This window comes from Vombatus ursinus, unplaced genomic scaffold (assembly GCF_900497805.2).
Source record: "Vombatus ursinus unplaced genomic scaffold, bare-nosed wombat genome assembly UNPS02007612.1, whole genome shotgun sequence".
NCBI lineage: Eukaryota > Metazoa > Chordata > Mammalia > Diprotodontia > Vombatidae > Vombatus > Vombatus ursinus.
In genome coordinates, this window is record NW_020947390.1 from 3,577,903 (window position 1) to 3,596,476 (window position 18,574).

General features: G+C 35.2%; 1 protein-coding gene across 4 annotated transcripts in view; it reads left to right on the forward strand.

Moving 5' to 3' along the window:
* CEP126 (centrosomal protein 126) overlaps positions 1 to 18,574 on the forward strand; it is a 94,584-nt gene that overhangs the window by 35,510 nt on the left and 40,500 nt on the right. For 3 of the 4 annotated variants that reach the window (XM_027849557.1, XM_027849555.1, XM_027849556.1), the window contains exons 5-6: positions 5,345 to 5,546; positions 15,273 to 17,472. In XM_027849557.1, the coding sequence (XP_027705358.1) occupies positions 5,345 to 5,546; positions 15,273 to 17,472 (2,402 nt within the window). The remainder of the gene's footprint in view (positions 1 to 5,344; positions 5,547 to 15,272; positions 17,473 to 18,574) is intronic. The other variant, XM_027849558.1, reaches the window with a different exon arrangement.

Below are 18,574 nucleotides of genomic sequence, written 5' to 3' on the forward strand. Positions count from 1 at the left end.
AAGTTAGCAGTCATTATCATTAATGAGATTTTTATGTACTATCATTGGAAATATAAAGACCCTTTTCTTGCTTAACATTATGAATTCTCTTTAGGTCTTAGAAGAGGGAAAGTGCCAAAATAATTCTGGTTTTCAAATAATAAAATAATATATAGTTGAATGTATAATATAAATATAAGATAAATAATATATAATTAAAATAAATTAATGACAAAACCAGAAAAGACCCTAGAGTTCTTGGCCTTAACCATTACACACACACACACACACACACACACACACACACACACACACACGTCTATATATATAGATAGATAGATAGATAGATATAGATATATGTACACACACACTCATTAAATGCATATAGCTTTTAGTATATTAGTTTATTAATTCACTCCTTCTACAAGTATTTGCTAAGTGCTTAGCATATGTCCTTGGAAAGGTATAAACATAAATAAGGCACAACCTATACCCTTAAGAAACTCACAATATAGTAATAGGTAAAGGAAAAATAAAATATATTCTATTTGAAGATAGAAACAATATAAAATAGTGAATTCAGGAGGTAAACTTGCTTTGTTTACAATATTTCTAACCTATTTCACAATTTAGATGAGAACATCTTACAAAATATATAACTTTATACAAATGTAAGATATTAAGGATCATGTGGAATGGTAATTTATTAGAAATCTTTAAATAAATAATTCTGGTTATTTTAAGCATGATTTATGCTGTTATAGGTTTTAGCTATTTATTACCATATTAGGAAAGTATATAGTATTAAATGACCTAGATACCAATTCTAGTTTCAAAATTGAGTGCAGACATATATAGGAAGGAAAATATAAATGGTAAGGGATATAAAGTAATATGAGATATTGGTAAAGTCACAGCTGAACAGTGAAAAAGAGGAAAAGCCAGAGGGTAACCAGTATTTCCTAAACCCATAAGAAAAATCAAAGAAAATCTTCTTGTGTTAAGAAGATCTGTCATATTAACCCCAAAGAAAGTAACTCAGGAAACTAAGAAAAACTTTAACCTGAGAGAAAATTTGGTAAATTTATGTTTAAAAATAAAAATAAATAAAAAAAGATGTTTGAATTTTATTTTGTACAACTTATAAGAATGCCCTTTCATTTTCAATCATATTATCTCCATGCAAAGTACACAGTTCTTATCTACCCAAAAATCCTAAGCTGTATGCTACAAAATTGTTATATTAAAAATTAGTCAAATTAATTAGTCAATGTTAAATCTAGGAATTATGCTTTTATTTTTCCCCTTTCATAGAAACTTTAAAGAGAAATTATGGTAATAGTTCCAGTTTTCCATTCCTCAGAGGAACTAGAAGGCAGATTATCTGGCTTTCTTTTCAACTAAACCCCTGCAATATAGATTACCTTTAGCTCAATTCAACAAATAAATATAATTGGATCAACTCTCCTGATAACATGAAGGATATAAGAAGCTGAAACCCATCTCATTTTGAATCTGAAGATTACAAAATGTTGTCACATACCTATCTCCAATATCTATGTATTTGCATTTTTTTAAAATATAGTCAGTCATTACGTACAGCTCATGGAAGGGAGGTCTGTCCACTAATAAAAGGGTTTTGAAAACCTTATTAGCAGTTCTACAGTGGAATGTATATTGGTCTCCTTTGATCCAAGTTTTATTGCCTGCTCCACTCTTTACCTTCATGGCCAACATTTACTGAATTGCTGAAAGTAAAATCTGGGAAGAGGGGAAATTTCTGTTTTCCTCTCCATACATAGATCTGACCCCTTGTGAAAAGTTATTGTTGTTGTTCATTTCGTTTGTGTCAGACTCTTTGTGACCCTATTTGGGGTTTTCTTGGCAAAGATACTGGAATGGTTCTCCATTTCCTTCTCCAGCTCATTTTACAGATGAGGAAACTGAGGCAAACAAGGTTAAGTGACTGGCCCAGGGTAACACCGCTAATAAGTGTCTGAAGCCAGACTTGAACTCAGGAAAATGAGTCTTCCAGATTCCAGGCCTGGCACTCTATCTGCTGCACCACCTAGCTACCCCCTTGTGAAAGGAGTCATTGATTAATGAAAAGTCTTAGGCTCTAAGAAAAAAATATAAACCAGAGATCAGAGAAAGGTTGATGATCTAAACAAAGCAACTTAATAAGGCTGTCTCTACCTGCCTATCCAAAATGCCTTCCTGCCATCCAGATCCCTTCCTGCCTGCTCAGCTGTGTCCACACCTTCCAGCCCTGATCAGCTGTCTCCTCCACTAGCCCCTATGCCTTACCACATCTCCCAAACCCTTCCAACCTGTCCAGTTCTTTCTCCCATCCATCAGCTACAAACCATGCCTATTAGTTCTTCTATCTCTCCTAAACTTCCTGATTCCTTTTTACCAGCCTCAACCCCTTCCTATCAAACCATTTATCTCCCCCATCCTCCAACCACATCTAGCTTTTCTGGCTGTCTCCCTCATCTTCCAGCCCCGATTCTTTCTGAACCTCCTATATACCTACCCCGTCCACCCCAAAGACCTACCATTTCTGATGCCATCTCACATAACAAGCTATTTTATAAACCTTCTAGACCCAATCCTTTCCATCCAACTCAGTTCTCAACTCCATCTGTTCTAAAGCCTGCCCTTGTACACTGTTCCCTTCCAACTCGACTAGTTGTTTCTCCTGTTCATTCGGAAGCTGTCCTGCCTGTTTTGATGCCTTCCTGTTCATCAAGCCGTCTTCCCTACCCACCAGCTCCAGTTCATTCTTATGCCCCTGGCTATCTCTCTCAATTGCCTCAGCATCCTGTTAACCCAGATCTTGTTCAGTCAGTACAGCCATCTCCTTTACAAACCAAAATGCTGTCCTACCCACCTCAATCCCATACCTCATTTGTCCCTCGTCCACCTTCCTGTTGTTCTCCATCTACTTCCACATCTTCTTCTCCTTCTACTTGTATTTCTTCTTCTCCATCTCCTTCTGTACTCTCCTCTTCCTCTTCGTCTGTTGTTCCTTCTACACCTCTTATTTCTCCTCCTATTTCTACTGTTTCATCAATACTTTGTTCTGCTGCTTCTCCTTTTTCCTCTCCTTTACCTTCAAGTCTCTCTCCCTGCTTGCCTCCTTCTTCCTTTATTCCATCCTCTTTATCAATCCCTTTTTCTTCTTCATACATATCTTCCTCTTCTTCCATGCCTTGGCCTTCTATTTCTGTACGCCCTTCTACTTCTATTTCTGTCCGTCCCTTCATCCCTTCTCACTGGGGGAAGAAAGTAGAGAAGAAAAGAGAAGAAGGTGGAATAGAGAAGAAAGGAATAGAGAAGAAAATTTTGAGACAACAACTTTAAAGGTAAACAAATTGAGTTTATTAGATATTAAGTAGACTTAGTAATATTTGTTCTGGGGAGGGTGACCTAATGTGGGAGGGAAAATGGGGGAGGATAGAAGGGAAGGGATTATGAGAAGATAGGAAAAAGTATTCTAATTTAGCACTTCAGGAGCTGGGATGATATTTGTTGCAAATAGTGTCCCTTGTTTGTATTCTTGTTGTCTCTCTGACCTATAGCCACGGAAACAAAGTTAGGAGTTAGTTATCTGTTATTTAATGAATCAGATATAGATATAAGTATTGGAGATAGGTATATACCTACACAGCCCTCAAAGCATTTCCATATCATCTAAGTCCTTATGACTTCTTGAGAATCAAATTTCACGACCTACTACAAAAGGTACAGTCACTACTATTGTATCTCTTATTTTCCAAAACTCTATGCTGAGGTTTGCACTTTATCCTAAAACCTATGAACGTTTTTAAAATTCAACACAATGTGTGGCTTTTAAGAGGTACTATATTACACCTGATGATTTTCCTTCTCCTTATACCTCCATTCTACACAGGGTTGGAGAAAAGTACGTAGAGGTAATAACAGACTTCTTAGAACTCACTATATACATCTTTGGAATTTATATCTGTACCCAACTGTTTATGCAGTTTCTAATCATAGGGTATGGAGGAAGAGTGTGAGTCACTCATGATGGCTTTTCGATTATTGTTTACAAAAAAATAGCAGTATATCCTAAATATATACCTCTGGTGGCAATATTTGGGCTTCTCAATCATACAAAAGAGAATGGGAATTACTGTTCATTCTTTGGAAATACTTTGATATCCTGAGCCTGCCTGAACTACAATTCCTTGAGAGTCAAAGGGATCCAACATTGCCCATACATTCAACATAGATCAAGGAGCAATGGTTATTTCTTATCCTTTATATTAGCGGTTTTTAACCTGGCATTTGTGAACTTATCTTTTTTAGGTTTTTCATAACTGTTTTCAATATAAATGGTTTCCTTCATAGTACTATGTATTTTATTTTATGTACTTTAAATTATTCTGAAAAAAAAAATTATTCTGAGAGAGGGTCCATAGGCTTCACCAGACTGCCAAAAGGGTCCATGATATAAAGATTAGTTAAGTACCTCGGCTTTATAGGAATGTTTCTAAGGAATTGGCTGTTGACTCACAAGAACAATGAGAATTCCCCAGATTTTGGCAAGATATACATTGGTGTATCACCTAAGAACTGAATCTGTAGGTAATTAGAAATTCCCACACTGGTTGGGGAGAAATGACCCTGTGCTGAAAGTGAGTTCTTCATTGTCACTGTAAGACATTTGCATAATCATTTTTAATGTGACTACTATCTTGTATCAAAAAGTCACCAGCATGTATGTTTTTCTTATATCCTTATTTGTGAATATTTGAAAATTTGCTATATAATGTCTATAATTTGAGACAACTTTCAAAGCAAACAAATTGAGTTTATTAGACATTTATATGTTGTTATTAATATTACAAAAAGCCCTCTTCTCTTGTCTTGTCATGGTATAATGCCCTAGAGCAGGGGTGGAGAACCTGCGGCCTTAAGACCACTTGTGGTCTTCTAGGTGCTCAAGTGTGGCCCTTTGACTGAATCCAAACTTCAGAGAACAAATCGCTTTAATAAAAGGATTTGTTCTGTAAAACATGGATACAGTTAAAAAGCCATACACAAGGACATAGAAGGCCATATGTGGCCCCGAGGCCACAGGTTTCCCACCCTTGTGCCTAGGGTGCCAAGACTGCTAGTAAAAGACACATTTTAGCAGGTTCTACCAAGCTGAAAAGACTTCAGGTATGGACTGTAGACTATGTATGTGCTATTTGAGTACCAGATGCCAGATTAGTTAAGTGTAAAGGTTGACTGCCAGTTGACTTGGGGCAGCAGGGAGCAAGCAGCGAAGTGAAGAGAACTATTTAACAGCCTCTAAAATTAGGAATACTTAACATTTTTCTCTTATTTCAAGAACTATAGATTCTGCTGTGGCTTCTGCAGTGACAAGAATAGAGCCCATGTATCAGAAACATCTCTCATCCAGGATTAACTGTGACAAAGAAATACAGGAAAACAGCAAAATAAGCTGGGCTATTGGCCAGGAAGACAGCTTCCAGCATAACCTGGAGGAAACTCAGAACCTCTTAGAAGATCTCCATCTAAGAAATGTGCAGGTATGAAATATGAATTTCTGAATAATATCACTATAATCAATAATTATGTTATTATCGTAATGCTTTCATACATATGTTTTTTATGGCGGAAAAGCATAACATCAGTTCCCAAGGGGGAATCATTTAATGGAAAGGTGGATGTTTAAGCATAAACCCATCATTCTCAGAGAAAAACTTTATTTTTAAAATGGATTGTTAGTAGGTTACTTCATTTACGATCATTAGATACAAAACCTTCTTGGGTTCCTTTTTCTTTATGGACATAATTTTCTCCTTGTCTTTCATTTTCCTCTTTTTGTTAATTTTATTTTACTTTTTTTTTCTGTTAATAAACATTTGTTTTCTCCCCGTCCCATCTTACCCCACCCATTGAAAAGAAAAAAGAAAAAGAAAACCGTAAGTAACAAATATAGGAAGCAAACAAAACAAATTTCTACATTGGCCACGGCCAAAACTGTATGTTTCATTCTGCATTTTAAGTCCATCAGATACTTGTGAGGAGGTGGGTAGAATGGTTCATGATCAGACCTAGCATCATGATTGGTTATTGCTTAATCAGAGTTCTTAACATCTTTCAAAGTTGTTTATCTTTACAGTGTTGTTATTGTATAAATAGTTCTCATGATCCTATTCTCTATATCACTTCATATAGTCTTTCCCAGGTTTCTCTGAAACCATCCCTTTAGTCATTTCTCACAGTACGGTAATATTCTATTACATTCATATGTTCAGCTATTTCCCGATTGTAGGACACTCCTTTCACTTCCAATTCTTTGCTACATCAAAGAGTTCTGCTATAAATATTTTTGTACACAGCAGCTATTTTCCTCTTTCTTTGAACTCTTTTGAGGTATAGAGTTAGTGGTGGTATTGTTGGGTCAAAGACTGCATAGTTTGGTGACTTTGGGGACATAGTTCCCAATTGCTGTTCACAATGGCTGGACCAGTTCATGTACTGACAGTACAATAATGTACACTGTTTCCCTGCAGTCCATTCAACATTTGTCATTTTTTCCTTTTTTTTCAGCTTTGCTTTTTTGTCAATCTGATGGAAAAGATTAAGTATACAACAGAAAGAAGTAATCTTTTTAAAATAGATTTTTAGTGCTATCTTTTGTTTTTAAATCATTTGTATTTACCCCATATTCCTCTTTCTCCCCTTCCCAGAAAGCTATTCCTTATAAATTTTAAGAAAGGAAAAAAAGGAAGAATATTTAATAAGTAAATTAATTTAGATAGTACTATCATTTTTATTTTATAAAATACATTTTATAAGTAGGATGCAGGCTACTTATAAGCAATTAATATTTTTCCAATTATTTAGGTCTATCAGCCTCCATAAAAAGTGTTTTGACTTGTATTCATCTAGATCCTCTGTGTGTGTCAGTAGGTAGATTCCCAAGTATTTCATATATTCTGTCATTATTTTAAATGGTATTTCTCTTTTTTTCTCTTCCTATTGGGCTTTTTGTGCGGATATACTGATGAATTAAGTGGATTTATTTTATATTCTGTAATTTTTCTGGAGTTATAATTTACTTAATTTTAGTTGACTCCCTAGAGTTCTCTAAGTAAACCATGATACTTACAAAAAAGCAATAATTTTGTTTCCTCTTTAGCTTTGTTTATTCCTTAAAATTCTTTTTCTTGTCTTATTACTATAGCTAGCATTTATATTACATTCAATCTACATTCAGACTCCATAGTTCTTTTTCTGGATGTGGATAGCATTTTCTATCATGAGTCTTTTGGAATTGTCTTAGATCCTTGCATTGCTAAGAAGAAGTAAGTCTATCAAAGATCACATATTGTTGTTATTCTACAAATTGGTTTTCTGCTTCTATTCACTCTGCATCAGTCCATATAAATTTTACTAGGTTTCTTTGAAACTATTCTCTAAATCATTTCTTAGAGCACAATACTATTCTAAATCCTCCATCACATTTATGTCATAACTTGTTTAGCCATTCCTCAATTTATGGGTATGTCGAAATTCCCATTCTTTGACATCTCCAAAAGAGCTATAAATATTTTTGTATAACCTTAATTAGAATTTATTTTGCTTAGAAATAATTCCTCTCTTAATCTACTCTCCAATTCCCTCTTTCCCCTTCTCTTTTCATCTTATTTCCCCTTTCTGTACCCAACTCTGTATCCTTCCCTTCTTTGTCTGTTTTAGGTGAGAGTGAGGTTCAAGGGTCAGCTACTCCCCCAAACCTCCCCTCCAAGAATATGCAGATGTCTACTTGCTCACCCTAATTATGTAAAGTAATTTTCCTTAACCTTCCTTTTCTTTCCCCCTTAGTATAATCCTCTTCCCCTTTCTTTCCCTTCTTCTCTTAGGACCATCAAAACATAAAAGAACCACTCCCAAGCCTTGTCTAATTAGGTTCCTTCTATGACCCCAAATAATGATAGGATTCAGAAGGGATACATGCATGATTTCCCCTTATTCAAATATAAGCAGTTTATCCTTGTTTAGCCCCTTTATCATTGTTCATTCTTGTTTACCTTTTTATATTTCTCTTAATTCCTGTGTTTGAACTTGAAAGTTCCTATATAGCTCTAGTATTTCTTCTCATCAGGAATGCTTGGCAGTCTTCTATTTCATTAAATGTCTGTTTTTCCCCAGTAGCCAGCAAATAAAAAGGGTACCTCAGATGAAGCTTTGAGGGGATACCCATGCATTTTAGAAATAACATTGAAAAGCTAGAAAGTATCCAAAGGAGATCATACTGAATTGTTTCAAGATTATGCCATATGAGGATCAGTTGAAGGAACTAGAGATTTTATCCAGGGGAAGAGAATGCTAGAGTCAAGGAAAATAACTTTCCAAGTTTTTGAAGAGCTGTCCCATTGAAGAGTATATCCAATCTATCCTTCTACACTTGGGCAGCAACACACTTGATTTGTTGCAGTTTTCTCAAGGGATTAAATTTGGTTTGCTTCGAAGAAGTATTAGGCTTGTTCTTTTTAGCCCACAAAGTAGAAATAGGAGAAAATGGTATGAATTACAGAGGCAAATTTTGGTTTAATGTAAGGAAAAACTTCCTAACAATTAGAGTTATCCAAAAGTGGAATGAGTTTAATTGGGAAATAATGTCTACTCCCTCACTGAAGATCTTTAAGCAAAGTAGTGTACTTCTTATTGGTTATGAATTGGACTACATGACCTTTCCTGTGCCTTTCAACTCTTTTGTTCTGTGAATGGATAGTTTTGCCAATGAAGTAGGTTTACACAAAGCAAAGATTAAATATAACACATTAGCAAAATGAAGAAGATGAATTAATTAATTAAGATAAAAGTAATAATAGTACTTTACTTTTATGCATCAGTTTTAAGTTTATAAAGTGCTTTCCTCACAAAGTCTCATAAAGTAGGGAGAGGAGTAATGAGGCACTAAGGGTTTAAATGATTTGCCTTTTTTTCACATAGTTTATTGACGAGAAGCATGGATTCAAAAGCAAATCTTTTCACAACAAATCCAGTGTTCTTTTCACTACAAACATAGTTGGCCACAGTTGAAAACACGTAACGGAATCATTAGGTCTACTCATGTTATTCCATTAATCAGTCAACTTCAATGGTTCCCTGTAACCTCCAGAATCAGATATAAAATATTCTGTTTGATATTCGAAGTTCTTCACCACTGGCTTCTTTCTACCTTAGACTGTAGTCTAGCTATACTGGTATATTTGCTCTTTGTGGAACATGAGACCCCATCTCCCACCTTCATGCTTTGCATCTCCTGTCCCTCATGCTGTAATATTCTATGTCCTTACCTCCTCCTCTGATTTCCTTAGCTTGCTTCAAGACTCAGCTCAAATCCTATATTCTTCAGAAGGCCTTTCCCATACACCCCCAGCTCTAGGGGATTCACCTTCTGAAATTACCTTTCATTTGCTCTCCCTATATATATCTTATATTTACCTGGTTATCTGCAAGTTATTTCCCTAATTAGAATGTGTACTTTTTGAGACTATTTTTATCTTTCTTCATATACTTAGTGCTTAGTAAAGAGCCTGGACAATAGTATAAGCACATGGAGTAGGGTTGACTTGTCAAGGAAGAGGGCCACTGTTCCGTCACATGTAAGCTCCTTGAAACTAGGACTTCTTTGTACATGTATAACTAGTGCCTAGCACATAATAGGCACTTAGCAAATACTTGTGGATTGATTATCTGCACCAGAGGTTGTAGTTATATTCACTGTATTCATTAAGATTCTTATTTTTAACCAAATTGAAACATAACCTTTCAAATTTAATTTTTTAAAACATGTAACCCCAGATGTTATGGTAATCCTTCCATGCTATTGTAATAAATGAAATATATTCCTATACATGTAGTTGCTTGCATTTTACAGAAGTATTCAAACTTCCTGGGCCAAAAAAAAATCAGCTAAATTGGTGTATTATATTTTTAGTGTTTATAGCCTGCATTTTAAATAGAAGTAATATAACAAATCATCTGTGAAAATAAATCATCATCAAGATCCATCATAACCTATTTCCAAGATATCACCAATACATTTGAAGGCTAATATAGAAGAAAAAAAAGGGAAGGTCATTGAAGCATTTTATTTTTAAGTCATAGAAGATAATGGAAGGAATCACAGACAAGCAAGACTGCTTTGAAAGTTTATATACTGAATTTGTTATATACTTTATTTTTATTTTTTTATTTTTAGGCAATTGGGGTTAAGTGACTTTTTGGGGGGGGGGGGGGGAAGTATGGTTCCCGGAGATCAGGAACTATGTGTGACATTAAAAACATTTTTTAAATTGATATCCTTTATTTTTTTAAGGCATTCGGGGTTCAGTGACTTGCCCAAGGTCACACAGCTGGTATGTGTCAAGTGTTTGGTCTGAGGCCAGATTTGAACTCAGGTCCTCCTGACTTCAGGGCTGCTGCTCTATCCATTGCGCCACCTAGCTGTCCCTGTTATATACTTTAAAAGAAAAGTAAGCTCTAAATAATAGAGATTTATAGTCTTGTGTACAATCCCCTTTTTTTGTTCTACTGTATATATGGAAGTATTCACTTTAAGGTCTGAATTTTTTTTTAAAATAGAACTATTTTGAAAGGTCTATATGCATAGTAATAACACTTAGAAGAGAATCTGCATTTGAAATGAACATCTAGTTATTTTGTACTTACATGTATATAAACAACCAAAAAATACACTGAAGGAAATATGAAATTCATCTAGACTTGGAGACTTCAACTCATTAAAGGCCAGTAGGTATTCTCTTACTATCTCCCTACAAAGTCTTTTAAATTTTTTTAAATTTTTTATTTTTATTTATTTTGTATTGGAATACAAAAAAAAAACAAAAAAAGAGAACATTTCCATGTATACAGCAATCTTCATTATTTCATGCAAGTTTTTCTAACTTTTTCTAAAATCAACTAGCTCATCATTTCTTGTAACACAGTAGTAGTATTTCATCATATTCATATACCACAACTTGTTTATCCATTTGCAGATTGAGGGGCATCCCCTCAATTTCCAGTTCTTTACCACCACAAGAGCTGCTGCAAATATTTTAGAAGATTAAAGTTCTTTTCCTTTTTCCCTAACCACCTTCGGAAATAGACCTTATGGTGGTATTGCTGGATCAAAGGGTATACACAGTTTTATAACCCTTTGGGCATAATTCTAGATTGCTCTCCAAAATGATTGGATCAGTTCACAGTTCCACCAACAGTAAATTAGTGTCCCAGTTTTTCCACATCCCCTCCAATATTTATTGCTTTCCCCTTCTATCATTTTAGCCAATCTGATAGGTCAAAGTTATTTTAATGTGCATTTCTCTAATCAGTTGTGATTTAGAGCATTTTTTAATGTGATTATTATATAGTTTTGATTTCTTCATTGGAAAACTGTTCATATCCTTTGACCATTTACAAATTGGGGAATTTTTATAATTTTGACAAAGTTCTTTATATATTTGAGCTATGATACTTTTATCTGAGAACCAGTCTATAAAATTTTTTTCCCAATTTTAAAGTTTTTATGCCCTAATATATGGTCAGTTTTTGTAAAGGCACCATATACTGTTGAGAAAAAGGTGTATTCGTTTCTATTCTTATTCAGTTCTCTCCAGATATATATTATATCTAGCTTATCTGAGATTCTGTTCACCTCCCTAACTTCTTTCTTATTTACTTTTTGGTTAGATTTATCTAATTGTGAGAGTTTTAAATTCCCCCACTATTGTAGTATTACTGGGCATTTCTACTTGTAATTCATTTTTTTCCTTTAAAAATTTAGATGCTATAGCATTTAGTACATATCTGTTTAGTGTTGATATTACTTCATTTTCTGTGGTACCTTTTATCATAGTGTAGTTTCCCTGTTTATCTCTTTTAACTAAATCTATTTTAGCTTTAACTTTGTCTAAGCTCATGATTGCTACTCCTGCTTTTTTTTTTTTAATTTGCTAAAGCATAATAAATTCTTCTCCAGCCCTTTATTTTAATTCTGTGTATATCTCTCATTTTTAAATGTGTTTCTTATAAACAACATATTTTTGATTGTGATTTTTAATCCATTTGTTTATCCATTTCTGTTTTATGGGTCATTTCATCCCATTCAGATTGAAAGTTGTAATTACTAGTTGTGTATTTCCCTCCATCCTATTTTTCTTCACTGTTACCCTTCTCACCCTCTCTTTTTACCTTATCCCACTTCGTAAGTCTGATTTTCTTCTAACCACTATCTCCCTAATCCACACCCTTTTAAAGAATCTGTCTCTTATCCTCTCCCCTCCCCTCCTACTTCTTGATCTACACACCCTTCTAAGAGTCCCTCCCTTATCCTGTACCTTCACCCTCCTATTTCCTTATAAATTTAGAGACATTTTAACCCATCTGGATGTATATATTATTCCTTCTTTAACCCAATTCAGATGAGAATAAGGTTCCAGCACTACCAGCCCTCCATCTGCTTCCACTCATTCCACTCAGTTCTTCCATTCATTCTTCATTTGTATAAGATAATTGCTCCTCTCCCTTCCCAATTTTATTTTTTAGCAACATCCCATCATACTCAATTCAACCTCCAACCTTCTATCTATGTATACTCTTTCAAACTACCAAACTAATGATAACATTCTTAAGAGTGCAGGTAACATTTTCCTATATAAGAAGTAAACAGTTTGACCTTATTGAGTCCCTTACAGTTGGTCTTTAATGTTTACCTCTCCTAGATCTTATATGTCAAATTTTCCATTGAGTTTTGAACTTATCATCACAAACACCTGAAAGTCTTTCAATTCATTAAATATCCATTTTTTTTTTCATTCAGGATTATACTCAACTTTGCTGGGTAAATTATTCTTCATTGCAAACCCAGCAGCTTTGTGCTGCGAAATATAATGTTCCAAGCCCTTAGGTCTTTTAATATAGAAACTGCTAAAGCTTGTGTTATCCTGATTTTAGCTCCACAGTATTTAAATTTTTATTCTTGTTGCTTGTATCATTTTCTCCTTAACTTGGGAGCTTTGAAATTTGGCTCTGATGTTCCTATGAATTGTCATATTGAGATATCTTTCAGGGGGTGATCAATGAATTTTTTTTCTATTTCTATTTTACCCTCTCATTCTAGAACTTCAGGGCAATTTTCCTTAATAATTTCTTGTAATATCATGTCTTGATTTTTTTTTTAGAGTAACTTTCAAGTAGTTCAACATTTTTTTCTATTTCTACTTTGCCTTCTCAATCTAAAATTTCAGGGCAATTTTCCTTAATAATTTCTTGTGATATTATATCAAGACTCTTTTTTGGTTGTAACTTTCAGGGAGTTCAGCAATTCTTATATTATCTGTCCTCAATCTGTTCTCTAAGTTAGTCATTTTTCTAGTGAGATATTTCACATTCTCATTTTTTCATTCTTTTGATTTTGTTTTATTATTTCTTGGTGTCTTATAAAGTCATTAGCTTCCCCTTGTCCAATTCTAGTTTTTAAGGAGTTATTTTCTTCCTTAAGTTTTTGAATTTCATTTTCCAATTGATTGACTTTCTTTTCATAATTTTCTTGATTGTCTTGAATTGCTCTTTTTTTTTCTTAATTTTTCCTTGACCTCTCTTATTTGATTTTTAAACTCCTTTTTAATGTCTTCTAAGAACTCTTTTTGGGCTTGTGACCATTTGACATTTTTCTTTAAATTAATGACATGGTTTAGGGGTTCTGGAAACCCCAAAATGTCAGGTTACAGGGCTGTGTCTCCTGGAATGAACTCATGAACTCAAACTGTCGTACAGTCAGTGGCAAAGTTAATTGTAATGCCAATGAAGTTCCTAGGGAATCTGCAAACTAATGAGGATGATGCTGATGCTTATATACAAAAGGGACAATGTAAGGATCTGGGTGGAGTGGTAAGTAGTCTGGGTGGGCCAGGTGCCTTGGGTGGAGGTGCCAGTGGTCTGGGCTGCTGGAATCTATGGGAAAATTCATGGAGTCAACAGAGATAGCTTTGTTAAAGGACAAGATAGTTCTATTTATACAAAGGTTTGCCAGAGGCATGGTCCTTGGGCAGGAACCAGGTGCCTGCACTGATAACTTTTATCTGAGAAATTACAGGATCAGGCTGTGTGACTGGGTTGGTTCCAGAGATAAGGTCTTTTTCCTTAGGGGTCCAGGTCCCATCACCCCATCAGTAGGATTGGCTTTTTTAACTTCTCTATCTTCTTCTCAGTATAAACCAGATCTTCTCTATCCACATAGTAGCTTTGTGTGGTCAGGTTCTTTCTCCTTTGCTTAATGATTATTAAATTTGGAGCAGCTTATTATTATGCTCAGATTCTAATCCTGAGATATGGGGGAATGATGCCACAAATTCTGCTGTGATAGTGCTCCTCTTTGCACTGGAACTAAGACCCAGGACTGTGACCCAGATCCAAGTCTACGCAATGCAACAAATTCCTGCCCCTGGTGCCAGCAAAGGGACCCCTGGTAAATCTTCTTCTGACCCACTGTCCGATCCCTTTACCATCTCTGGGATGAGAGGTCTGGAAGCTGCCACTGCTGCCACTGATTCAGACACCCCAGGCCTGCTCCTGGTTTGCTGGGGCCGGTCTGCACTGGACTGTACTCCTTTCTCACTCTGGTGCAGCAGACCTTCCCTGCCAACTTCTAAGTTGTCTTGGCCTGGAAAATTGTTTCACTCTGTCTTTTTGTGGATTTTGCCATTCTAGAATTTGTTTAGAGTCATTATTTAAAGATATTTGGAGGGGTTTGGGGAAGAGCTCAGGCAAGTACCTGCCTTTACTCTGCTATCTGGGCTCTGCCCTCCCCTCCTTGCTTTTTAACCTCAGGGATCCTAGGTAAGATTTTATTTAGCTGCTGTTCCCCACTGTATTCTACTAAGTCAGGAACATCACAGAATCACAAATTTAGAGCATGAAGGGAAATTAGAGGTCATCTAATCAAGCTCCTGATTTTAGAGTTGAGAAAACTGAGATCTACAGAGATTAAATGAATTTATCAGTCACATATGGATAGTGACAGAACTAAGATTCAAATACAGGTCTTCTCACTCCAAATCATTGCTCTTTCCTTTTATCCCATTATTTCCCCACAAAACTTATAACCTGCCCTAATAAACTCCTACATGTCCAGGAAGATGAGCCTCAATAATAAATGAGGTGTTAAGGTGCTTCGTTAATTTTGACATTAAAATTAAGATATTTTAAAGAAAAATTTACATTCTTTTTTTCAGGATATTCAAGAAGAAGTTAATCAGCTAACAAATTCTGAAACTCTGTCAAGTATAGACAGTCTTGAAGCTGGAGGCCATGAAGAAATCTATTCAACACTTAGTAAAGCTCTATCTTCAGAAACCCAGCAGAACTCTGTGTCTCACAATTCACAGAGTCCACAGCCAACAAATCAAGTTTATTTTGGTGCGAGTGAGTTGCATCTCTCTAAAACTCAACATATAAATAATTGGCTAATAAATTTAAGTGATCAAAATACACAGACAGCCTCTCCTTTTCCAGACTTTATAAATAAACATAATGACTATTTTAATAATCCAAAACTAAGATCATTTACTCTTGACAGAATTAGCGAAAGAAGTACAGATGCTTCTGATAATACGGTAGCCTTTATACAGAGCCCATGTACTTTTGCACAAGACAAAAAGGCTGAAAAGACCTCGGAAACCTTCAACACGTGGAAAATTGACTCTCTATCTTCTAGAACACTTAAAAGAGAGAGGCCGTTAGTTGCTGAGAGCCCAACATTTAGATTCAGCAAAACTTGGACTGCTTCATCTCCCATTACAAGAGAAACAGTTCAGTCTTCAGAACATGAAAAATGTCCTGAATTAACTCTACCAAACAGAACCACTTCAGTACCTGCTTCAAATATACCTGTGGCAACACCTGTAGTACTACCTTGTCGTCAATGGACTAACTATAAAAATACTTACAGTAATATACATTCAGCTAGTTCTTTGCAAAACAATCATATGCACTTAGAAGAAATTTGCCCAATACAGTGTACTGATGGGCCAGACAGTTTGAAAGATATAAAAGATGAAAAGATGAAAAACTTTGGAATTAATGATCAGGCATTGCCTTTTTTATTTCCAGATGCACTTAGTGCTTCTTTTATGTGTAACAACCCTGATCAAATGTCAGTAAAAGATAAAAACGAGAAAACAGTTGGAACCACACCATCACTGTCTAATAATTCTGACTTAGTTGGACAAACACAAAAATCCAAACATAATAATCATGAAAGAAATGGGGCGAAATTACTCAAAAGTATATTAAAGAAAGAATCTAAATATGAAAATGATTATTTCAAGGCATTAATTGTAAATCAAGGCTTCAACTTGGGAAATCAAACTGCAGCAGCAATCAGAGATAGCATAGAGTTGACAAAAATAAAGGGAAAGGGCTCAGAAATTCAAAAGAACATTAAAAAACTGAGATGGTTTGATGAAATTGGCCAAATAGAAGAAGATAGAGAAACTTCATTGAAAACTGGACTTGCTTCATCTCAAGCATCATTACAACCAACTTCAAACCAAAGTCAGTGCTACCAGCAACATTGCATTCATGTTTGTGCTATAAATTCTGCTAGTTATGAAAACCACAAAGATATACTGGGAGTAATAAAGTATGAAAACCCCAAGGATAACTCTCTTATCACAAAAAATGCTGCTACACAAATGTCTGAAACACATAATGTGCCTTTAGACTCTTTTGTACCTTCAGGTAAAAGCTTTACAAAACAAGCCTGGATAACCTTGAAAAAAGAGGAAAGTAAATTCCCCATTCAAAATAATGTTTCTAAAGCTCAGAAGACTACTCCACGGAGTGGGATAATAAAGATAATTCGAAGATCAAGGGCTTCCAAAGTCCAATCAGGTATTGCATCTAAAAACAAAAAAGGCACTGTCAGACCACATTCTACAAATGAAGCCAATAAGACTATAACAACTCAGGGCAAATTAATTGCACCTCATCCTCCTCATAAACCTATAAGAAATAATAGGATTAGTAAAACCGTAAAAGATTCTCAGTGTCAACAAGTGATGCCTACAAAATCCCTATGTACTATAAATAGTAGAAACTTAGACTCAAGGTATGTTTTTCCAACACAGAACATTTTTAGTCACATCTCTCAAGAAAGTAGCCCTCCACCTTGGAATACTAATAGCTCTGACTTAGTCACTCCAATGCCATCATTACCTTCCTATCTCACCTCTGAAGGCCAGACATCAACAAAGGTAAATCATAGTGTGAAAGGTACTCAGATGATTGCCCAGCAAGATGGTTCATTAATTTGTGCACAAAGAAGTGCTCTTTATGAAGAAAATAGTCACTCTTTGAAGCCTATTGAAGAAAAAGTTGGTATTCAGTGGAAAGGAGAGCATACTGCTCAAGGACAAAATGAGAAGGCTGCCGGTAAGACTGCTGACTTAAAAAAAAAAAAGTAGAATGTCTCTGCATTACTTTGTACCCCGTCTTGTGGCACTGTAGCAATAGTGCATTAAGCATAACCCTAAAAGAATTAGGTTACTACTCTCAGTGATTTAGTTGAAGTGCTAATTATGTGCTTAGTATTTGTGTGCTTAATGCTAAGTGAACCACTGTCTGCTGTCATAGAGCTTACAAACTAGGATGGAAATCATACAAATATAGCTAAATATAATACATATTATTACCTGATAAGTGGATCATAGAGATGAAAAACAATATGCTATGTGAAGTCAGGTCTAAGGGGGAAATCATTACCAACTGGAAATTGCAAAAAAATCAGTAAATCAACAAGCATTTGTTAAGTCCCCATTATGGCCAGACACTTTTCTGATATGAGGACAAAAAGAAGGATCTTATATTATGGAAAGTGGATAGTAGAGTGAATGCAGCATATATATTAATAAGTGTATACGAAATTAATACAAGGTAATTTTATAAGGAGGACGCTAGCAGCTGGGGGAATCAGGAAGACTTTGTGAAGAAGATAGTTCTTGAGCTGAGTTTAAAAAAAAAAAGGAAAGAGGCAGAAATGAGAAGGGAGTGCACTCCAGACAAAAAGAATAGTCAGTAGAGTGTCCTATGTGCAGCAGAGCATAATGTCACTTTGGCTAGACTAGATAGTGTGTGAATGAGAGTAATGTATAATAAAAAATTTAAAAAAAGTTAGGTTGGAGCCAAGTCATGAAGGACTTTAAAATCCAGAGCAATTTATATTTGATTCTACAGGTAGTAGGAAGTCATTGAAGTGTATTGAGTAAGCAGATGGTGGGGACTAAGGGGAAGGAGTAACATGTTCAGACCCACACTCTAAGAAAATTATTTTAGCAGCTTGTTTTCAGGAGGGATTTGAGGCAAATAAATTAAGTCAGAGGCTATTGTAATAGTCTGGAAAAGAGGTGATGGGTGCCTGAATCAGGGTAGAGGCTGTGTGAGTAGACAAAAGAGGACAGATGTGAGATAACTGTTAAGCTAAAAATGGCAGGATTTGGCAACTAATTAGGATGTATAGACTAAGGGATAATGAAAA